Source organism: Vicia villosa, unplaced genomic scaffold, assembly GCF_029867415.1.
Source record: "Vicia villosa cultivar HV-30 ecotype Madison, WI unplaced genomic scaffold, Vvil1.0 ctg.000374F_1_1, whole genome shotgun sequence".
Classification (NCBI taxonomy): domain Eukaryota; kingdom Viridiplantae; phylum Streptophyta; class Magnoliopsida; order Fabales; family Fabaceae; genus Vicia; species Vicia villosa.
In genome coordinates this window covers 766,575-776,819 of record NW_026705173.1, presented here as the reverse complement: position 1 = coordinate 776,819, position 10,245 = coordinate 766,575, and the positions used below count along the sequence as shown (strand labels likewise).

Below are 10,245 nucleotides of genomic sequence, written 5' to 3'. Positions count from 1 at the left end.
TATCTTCATCAATCTCCCTTAGCAGAGTCTAGGATCCATATTTGCTTATCCTCAGCAAGAGTCAGCCTTAATCTTGGGCTTTAAAACAAGAAGTCTCCACTAGATAATCTTTCTGCCATTCATTTTAAAAAAAAAATCCCTGGAAAGGGTTAGCCTCCACACATTCCTTCATTTTAACAAAAATCCCTGGAAAGGGTTAGCCTCCACACATTCCTTCATTTTAACAAAAATCCCTGGAAAGGGTTAGCCTCCACATTTTCCTTCATTTTAACAAAAACCCCTGGAAAGGGTCAGCCTCCACACATTCTTTCATTTTAATAAAGACTCATTCCTTTAAGAGATAAATTCCCCAAAAGAGTCAAAACCCCTGGAAAGGGTTAGCTTCCAAAAAATCCAGTCTTTTAACAGACAATTTCTCCAGTTGAGTCAAAACCCCTGGAAAGGGTTAGCTTCCCAAAACATAAAAAATAAATTAGTTTGTTAAAACCTCTAGCAGAATAAAACTCTCCCAGTGAGTCCTTCATTTTTAGTAGCCACAACCTTGGGCTTTGTACAAGGCAGATAAACCATATTTCCTAGTGTCAAAGATTCCTAATCTCTAGGATCTTTTCCCATAGAGTCTTCCATAATCAGTTTCTTTAAGAGTCCGCCACAACCTTGGGCTTTGTACAAGGCAGAAAATAATATTTCCCCCTAGCTAGAGTAGCCACAACCTTGGGCTTCATACAAGGCACAAATTAAATAACTTCCACAGTTAAGAGTCAGCCACAACCTTGGGCTTTGTACAAGGCACACAAAATAGAGTTATTCATAGTCTTAAAAAACTCAGTTATCCTCAATAGTAGCCACAACCTTGGGCTTTGTACAAGGCACACAAATAGAGTCTCCCTAAGTAGAGTCAGCCACAATTCTGGGCTTTGTACAGAACACCAAATAAAATCCATCAAATAAAACACTTTCCCACTAGAGTCAGCCTCAATTCTGGGCTTTGTACAGAACACAAATTCCTTGTAATTAACCCCCAGTAGAGTTATCTCTCATAGTCAATAAAAACAATCAAAAAGCCTCAAGCTTGGGCCTCATGCAAGCCAGCTAAAGTCAAATCTTTTATACAGTAGATAGACATAGTTCATCTCTATAGAGAGATATTTTTACTACTCTACCACATTCATACAAACAAACATTAAATTTCATTCCAATTTTAATCAAGTCTCCCATTTAGGATTTTGAAAGGCATGAGCTGGCAGTAAAACCCAGACATGTGATTAAATTTCATTCCAGTTTTATTCTGTCACTTTTTTAATGTTTGTGGTGGAATAGTAGAAATACTACTCTATAAAGATGACTTCATGTCTCTTTACTGTAAACAGAGATTTAATTCAAAGCTTCAACCTTGAGCTTCAAGCAAGGCACAAAAAATAATTAATTTCCCTAGTTAGTTCCCCGAACTACATTAAGCTCTGACATCCACTAGGGATATGTAGGCATGAGGTTCACAAGGAATCTCAGCGAGCTAATAAAATACCACAAATAGTCAGTTTGTCTGTCAGTCTGTCCTTTTTAAATCAATTCAATTCCTTCTCCTAACACAAAGGAGAAACTTTCCCAATCATTAGCAACAAACACAATCACAAATGACACATAGAAGGTTCCCGTAGAGTACTACGGATATGTAGGGTGCTTAAACTCTTCCCTATGAATAACCCATCCCCCGAACTCCAGAATTTCTAGTCTAGGTGAAATCCCCACACTTAGCAAACTCCTAGGGTTAATTTGAGATCTTTTTCCCCTCTCCTATTCTTTTAGGACAATTAAAAAGTTCGTGTGATATCGTAGGAAGAACTGAAACAAAATTCATCCCGCCCCGGGCGCATTCTCCTTCCAAATTTCGCATGAAGGGTCTAGCGTGCCGTCCTCCCAAGTGAAACGGGGAGGTAAAAAAAACGACACCACACAAGTAAGCCAAAACAACTTCTAATTAACATTTAACTAAATTGGATATCATGTTAATTATCAAAACAACATCGTTAGCATAGCAATATATTATTCTCAATTTAATTATTCAACTAAAACACAATTACGGTCAAATTCTCGAGGTGCCGTAATTTATCGATAAACCGAATAATTTATTCAAGTCTAAGTATTTTCTAATTAAATAGACTTATTGAAATTAATTCTACTATTGCTTAAATCAACCAATTATTAATCATATTATATTAATTTCAATTCAATTATATTTCTATTCATTTTATTTTTTTCCAATTTCTAGTATCCTAATGTTCCTATTATATTTCATTTCTACTCATGCTACTGTCATCTCATAAACATGGTACCTTTCTATTGTTATACACCATTCTATATGTTTCTTTAACAACAATATGCAACATGGTTAAAGTGTATTTCTTTTCTTATACATACCATTATATATATTTATATTAAGTAGTAGTAGTAAACATGAGATAGAAATGAAAACAAAGTCACATGATAGTAGCTAAGTAAGGGTAGCACTTAGTAATATCAAGAGTGCATCAGGTAGAAACAAATGGCACATGATTAATAACCAAATAACAATAAGTGGTACAAAGTGTTTGTCATGGCACATCATAAAAAGCAATTTAAGCTACAGTAGAGGTACATGGTCTTCAGCTAGCACATGTTAGAAATGGAACAACATTGTAATTGAAGGCTACATACGGAACAAGTAATAGCACAAAGTAGAGAATAAGCTACAGTAGTGGTACATGATAAAAGAAAACGGAACATTATATGAATATGAACGAAATAACACTTCCAGGAACATCGTAGTAAAAATACGGGTCCATTCATCAGAAATTTGAAATTAAACTGAACTGCAACAAGCAATTTCAACAATGGATGAAACAAAATTAACACAACATAATAACCAATCTATATCCTAAACCCACATACAATCCATCATATTCCCATTTAGGTAGTAAGAATCCCCCCTTACCTTGGATTGAGTGCAGCTCTAAGGAGAAACAATGAAAAATTGGAGAAAAATGACACTTTATAGCAACACTTTGGGTCTCCTCTTCAAACCCTAACCCCTCTTTCCTATATCTCCTTCTTCTTTTCATGGTTCCTTTTTATTTCTTTTACTGAAGATACTACTTCTCTCTTACTTCTATTTTTCAAAAAAAAGACTATCTTAATCATTAATACACAAATGGGCCTAACAAAATATACCCCTTAATACTTAGAGATGTCATTAATTAAGACCAATATAATTTCTACACTTAATATAAAAATAATACTTCCACTAAAACTCCATTAAAATAAAATCCAATTATTTTAATATACCGACTTATTACTCAGTGTCTCATATTTCTGGTATAATCTTAATTACTCGGAAAATTCCCAAAATGCTAAATATTAGTTCATAAATATTTCTAATAATAAAAATATTAAAATTACCGATTAAAAGTCGATCCGCTATCCCAAACTAATACCGACTAAATCGCCCCAAAACGCAAAAATTTCAGAAAACATCACAAATGTCTAAATTAAGCAAATAATTATTTTTCCGGGCGTTACAACTCTCCCCCACTAGAATATTTTCGTCCTCGAAAATAGAAATTTATCTGATTCAAATAACTCGGGATAGGAATCTCGCATCTTGCTCTCTAATTCCCATGTCAAGCTTTCACCAGCAGCTCCTAACCAGACAACTTTCACCAATGTAATCTCTTTACCTCTTAGAATCTTCATCTCACGATCCACAATTCGCACAGGCATCGTCTCCACTGTGAGATTATCACGCACTTGCACATCGTCCATTTGAATCACATGAGACGGATCGGAAACATACTTCCGGAGTTGTGACACATGAAATACATCGTGAAAATTAGCAAGATTTGGCGGTAACGCCACACGGTAAGCAACTTTCCCAACTCGGTCCGATATCTGATATGGACCAATAAAATGAGGAGTGAGCGTTTTAGACTTCAGAGCTCGCCCAACCCCAGTCACAGGTGTGACTCTCAAAAATACATGATCACCAGCTTGGAATTCCAAATCTTTCCTTCTCTTGTCATGGTAACTTTTTTTCTACTTTGAGAAGCTTTCATCTTATCTCGAATAAGCTTCACTTTCTCAGTAGTCTCCCTAACAATCTCAGGTCCAAGTACCACACTCTCACCCGATTCATGCCAACACAACGGAGTCCTACACCTCCGACCATACAACACCTCAAAAGGTGCCATCCCAATACTAGAATGGTAACTGTTATTGTAAGTGAACTCAATCAACGAAAGATACGTATCCCACGAACCTCCCTGCTCAAGAACACATGCTCTCAACAAATCCTCTAATGACTGAATAGTCCTCTCGGTTTGACCATCCGTCTGTGGATGATACGCCGTACTCAACCTCAACTTAGAACCCAACGCCTCTTGCAAACTCTTCCAGAAATCAGAAGTAAACCTCGGATCTCTATCCGACACAATACACAAAGGAACACCATGCAACTTTACAATCACCCTGACATATATCTCTGCTAACTTCGCAATCGGAATGTGATATTAATAGGTATAAAGTGTGCCGACTTCGTAAGCCTATCAACAATCACCCAAATCGAATCAAATCCTCTCAAGGTATTAGGTAATCCCGTCACAAAGTCCATTGAAATGCTATCCCATTTCCATTCTAGAACTTCTAACGGTTGCATCAACCCTGCAGGCTTCTGATGCTCGATCTTCGACTTCTGACAAGTCAAACAAGCATACACAAATTGTGCCACATCGCGTTTCATACCAGGCCACCAAAACAAATTCTTCAAATCTTGATACATCTTTGTAGCTCCCGGATGAATACTCAAACTGCTTCTATGACTCTCTTCAAGAATCACTTTCTTAATCTCTTCATCATCAGGAATACTAATACGATCTCGGAATCTCAACACACCATGCGCATCTAACTTGAAATCATCATTCTCAAGTCGACCAGTTCCTACCATCAAATCCACCAACTTCACATCTAGCTTCTGAGCCTCTTTGATATTGTCGAGAAAGTCATTGTTAATCTTTAACATTCCCAACATAACACTATATGGTGTCACTTCACAAACTAAGCTCAAATCTCGAAACTGCTCAATCAACTCCAACTCCTTAGCCATCATAGCCGACATATGCAAGGTCTTTCGGCTTAAAGCATCGGCCACAACATTAGCTTTTCCGGGATGATAATTCAAACCGAAATCATAATCCTTCAATAATTCTAACCACCTTCGTTGCCTCATATTCAACTCTTTCTGATCAAAAAGGTACTTCAAACTCTTATGGTCACTAAACACTTCAAATCTAGAACCATAAAGATAATGCCCCCAAATTTATCAACACAAAGACCACTGCAGCCAACTCTAGATCATGCGTAGGATAATTCTTTTCATGAGTTCTCAACTGCCTAGACGCATAAGCAACCACTTTACCATTCTACATCAGCACACCATCTAACCCCATCAGACAAGCATCCCAGTAAACAACAAAAGGCTCTCCTGGATTAGGCAAAGTCAAAACTGGAGCCGACGTCAACCTCTTCTTCATCTCATTGAAACTTTCTTCACATTGAACATCCCACACAAAAGTCTTTCCTTTGCAAGTCAATCTTGTCAATGGAAGAGCCAACTTAGAAAAACCTTCGATAAACCGTCTATAGTAACCGGCTAAACCCAAGAAGCTTCTAATCTCAGTAGCTGATTTCGGAGCTTCCCATTGTAACACAACATCAACTTTAGAAGGATCCACGGTAATGCCATGACCAAAAATGACATGACCAAGGAAACTAACTTCACGCAACCAGAATTCACACTTAGACAACTTGGCATACAACTGCTTCTCTTTCAGAACTTGCAACACAACTCTCAGATGCTCTTCATGTTCTTCTTCAGATTTAGAGTAAATAAGAATGTCATCAATGAATACCACTACAAATCGATCCAAATAAGTATGAAAAATACGGTTCATGTACTCCATGAGTACTCCTGGAGCATTAGTAACACCGAAGGGCATCACCGAATACTCGTAGTGTCCATACCGAGTCCTGAACGTGGTCTTCTGAATATCATCTTCTTTTACTCTAATCTGGTGATATCCGGACCTCAAATCAATTTTAGAAAACACACTAGCACCCACCAATTGATCCATCAAGTCATCAATTCTTGGAAGTGGATACTTGTTCTTTATCGTCACTTTATTCAACTGCCGATAATCAAAACAAAGTCTCATAATCCCATCTTTCTTCTTTACTAACAACACGGGTGCTCCCCACGGTGATACACTTGGTCTTACAAACTTTTTCTCAAGCAACTCTTCTAATTGCTTCATCAATTCAGACAACTCAGATGCAGACATCCTGTACGGTGCCATAGAAACAGGTCTGGTACCAGGTACAAGATCAATCGCAAACTCATCTTCTCTTTTTGAAGGTACATCAGGAATTTCATCAGGAAACACATCAAGAAATTCTCGCACCACCTTTAACTCGTCAGTTCTAACTTGATTCTCAAATGACTATGACGCCATCAACGAGAACATTTGTGCTTCGTCTTGCATCAATTGCCTCAACTGCTTACTAGTCAACAAACCAACTCCTTCTTCCTCGGGAGAAGAAAACCTCAAGGACTTGTTAAAACAGTTGATATGAACATAGTTATACTCTAACCAATTCATACCCAAGATCACATCTAATCCACTTAACGGCAAACAAATCAAGTCAACAGCAAAGTCTTTGTCGAAGATCGACAAAGGACACTTTGAACACATCAGAGAAGTAGTCACCCTGATCCCTTAGCTGGAAGATCGACAACCATCTCTCCATTCATGGAAGACAACATAAGACCCAATCTTTCAACACAATCAGAAGCAATAAACAATGAGTAGCACCAGTATCAATAATAGTGATTAAAGGAATACTATTAATGAAACATATACCTCTGATGAGTCGGTCTCCACTAACTGTAGGAGTCTCAGCTAAAGCAAACACCTTTCCACCGGATTGTGCCTTCTTCTTTGGACACTGGCTACCAATGTGTCCCTCTTCGCCACACGTGAAACATACCATGTCCTTATGCTTGCAATCAGACATTGCATGTCCCATCTTACCACATCTGAAACACTTCCTTGCATCAGCAGTACAAGCATTGCTCTTATGACCAGGTTGACCACACTTGAAGCATACAATCCTAGCAGGAGCATCTCCCCCACTAGACCTCTGACCATGAGTAACTCTTTGTTTCCTTTTACCAGCATCATACGGTTTCCCACGGCTTTGTTGATTCTTGCCCCTTCTATCACTAACTATCTTGTGATGAGCGTTACTATCTTCCTCAAATATCCTACAACTGTCAACCAAATCAGAAAACAAACGGATCTTTTGGTACCCAACAACCTTCTTGATCTCTGAGCGTAACCCATTCTGAAACTTGATGCACTTAGAAAATTCATCACCTTCGCCATCAAAGTGAGGATAGAACTTAATCAACTCAGTGAACTTGGCAGCATACTCGGTCACGGACTTGTTCCCTTGCGTCAACTCTAGGAATTCTATCTCTTTCTTACCCCGAACATCTTCAGGATAATACTTCCTCAGAAATTCCCTACGGAACACATTCCAAGTGACTTCCTCACCTGAAAACTCCAACCTAGCAAGCATCTCCAACCACCAATCATCAGCTTCCTTAGCCAGCATATGAGTGCCATATCTAACCTTCTGAGCAGGAGTGCAATCCATAACACGGAAGATTCGCTCGAGCTCCTTCAACCAATCAAGAGCACCATCAGGGTCATGCGGACCCTTGAACACTGGCGGATTCTCCCTTTGGAAGGTCGCCAAACTACGAGATCCAGCATTCTCGTCAGCATTCGGTTGGTTCTGCATAGCCTGAGCCACTGCTTCCAAAGCAGCAGCTTGTAGCAACCTACCCTAAAAATTAGACTTTTAGAGTCGCCACCTATTCTGAAGGGCGAATAGGAAACCCTACGCAGATATGAGATCGGGGTAAGTTATTATAATCAGGTCGAGGGAAGGTGTTAGGCACCCTCAACCCTTTCCTATTGGCTTTGAATCTAAGGGTCAAGTTTTATGGCTAAAAGTTAAGGTTAATAGCTAAGGAATTGAATAGGGGGAAAATTGAGATTTTAGGGAGGGGGACTCGCCTTGGTTATCCAAGTGCCTACGTATCTCCTTAGGGAGAATCAGAGTCAACGTAGTTCGGCACAAGGTTGTACGCCTTAGACTTTGATTTGAATGTATTGAAGGCTTTTTGAATGGCCTGTCGTAGTTTTGAATTTGATTTGAAAGGGCATTTTGAGTTGCCTAGGATAAAAATATGTAGTGTCGTGGTTTAGTGTGTTTTAGATTTGGGCGTACAACCCTGATTTGATATGGCACCGTTAGATGCAATGATCAATAGATTTGATCAGTATAGCTAACGGATTAAGGGGCATTGCTGGTTACTCATATCGATAGATTGATCGTCGCGGGCAGCAAATTAATTGTGTTTTAAATTTTATGCATTTTTTATCTCTCGTCTAAAGCGACTAATAGATTTAGTCGGGTCGAGAAGAGAATTAAATAAAGGGTTGACGTTTTGCCAAATGGGCAATGGGATCGGGCAAACCCTAATGCATATAACCTTTATAGGGTTTTTATTGTGATTATTTAAAGTAATTAAATTAATTAAATGAATTAAATCGACATAGTCGAAATAATCAGTAGAAAATCCTAAATCCTAATATTAGTCTAGTCCTAATTTTATGTAACCTAATTAAATAAACTAATTAAATTAAATAATTAATATCCTAATCTAAACAATTAATAAATAAAACAAATGTATAAATAAAAAAAATTATATAGAACCTGGGGAAGAATCCTGTGTGGCGCCTCTTTGAGGACCTATTATGATCCTTCAGCCTTTGGTACCTTGGATCTGGATCGGTGGGAATTGTGTGGCCCTGATTGGAGGGTATACCATGGGCGTGCGTTGGTGTTATGCGCTGAATCAGGCAGCTTGCTTTTTCATAAAAAAATATATTTGTATCCTGGGGATCGAACCCAGGCCTTCAAGTTCACACACCTTGCGCCTTTGCCATCCCAGCTGAAACATGTTAGTCATATATGCACTGCATGGAATAAATAATAAACAAAATAACCTATTAATGGGATCAGTCATAAATTCTCTATGTGGGGCCTTTGCTGCGCCGTCAGCCAATGAATGATGGAGGGAGAGAATGCTGAATTGTTGACCATCCAATGGCAGTCATACACGCGAGGAGAGAGGTTTCACCCAATTTGACTGGCCAATGGTTGGTCATGAAAAGGCCACGCATGCCTTCTGCCCTAGACCCAGAATCCTGCGCCGCCGGAACAGTAACGGACAGTCGTCATCTCCGACTGCTCCGGCTACCCCACCTGCGAATCAACACCTAAATGAAAGCCCATAATACCCTTACCCCCTAATTCAGACCCTGCGATCACGATGGTGACCTTGGTTTCACCTAAAAATCCCTGCAAACGTGAATACGAAGAAGAAGAAAATTCTGCCCTAACAATGGCAGAATGAAGATTTCACGTCGAAATTCGCATGTTAACGTGCTAACCTGTTCTAATGGACCTCCTGAACACAAAAACGCACTCCAAACATGTTAATACGTCGTGAATCAATGAATGAAAATGTCAAAAAAAACTTACCTTAGGTGGAGATGAGTAACCCGATTCTGGAGGTGCTTGGAATAGTGTAAAGGCCTCGATTGATCCCTGGGGGCCTTAAGAGTACGAATATTCGCTTGGAATCGATTGGGAACGTCTGGAAATTAAACACGAGTTTGTGAACTTTTCTTGGAATTTTTGTATCTTCAAACCCTAACCCCTATGCCAAGATTTTGTCCTCCCTCACGTTAGGATTCTTATGCACATATATACTTAGTCATTAGGTCAGTTTATGGGCTCCCCTTTTCCTTATGAGAAAGATCCAATTTCATTGAAAATTATGCTCTCTTTTTTTTATTTTTTTGGAGGATCTCTCTTCCCATCCATGATCCACGAATTTGGGCCCTTGTGGATGTATCTTTAGGTCCTTGGGTGATTTAAAATGAATCCTTTTGATTTGCTTCACATCTTTTGGATTTTACTTAAATTAATTTGCTTTTTTAAATGAGTAAAAATACAAAATAAATTAAGTAATAGTCCAAAAATGTATGAATGAATTTATAGGTCCTATATGAGCTCATA

The 10,245-nt window shown here is 38.7% G+C and overlaps 1 protein-coding gene across 1 annotated transcript; it reads right to left on the bottom strand.

Moving 5' to 3' along the window:
- Window positions 1-5,450: 5,450 nt before the first annotated feature.
- Window positions 5,451-7,746, bottom strand: LOC131627620 (uncharacterized). The gene is made up of 3 exons (XM_058898460.1): window positions 7,226-7,746; window positions 6,948-7,123; window positions 5,451-5,722 (listed from the first exon to the last, which is right to left on the bottom strand). Exons 1-3 carry the CDS (start codon window positions 7,744-7,746, stop codon window positions 5,451-5,453), a joined length of 969 nt encoding a protein of 322 aa, XP_058754443.1.
- Between the last annotated feature and the right edge of the window lie 2,499 nt (window positions 7,747-10,245).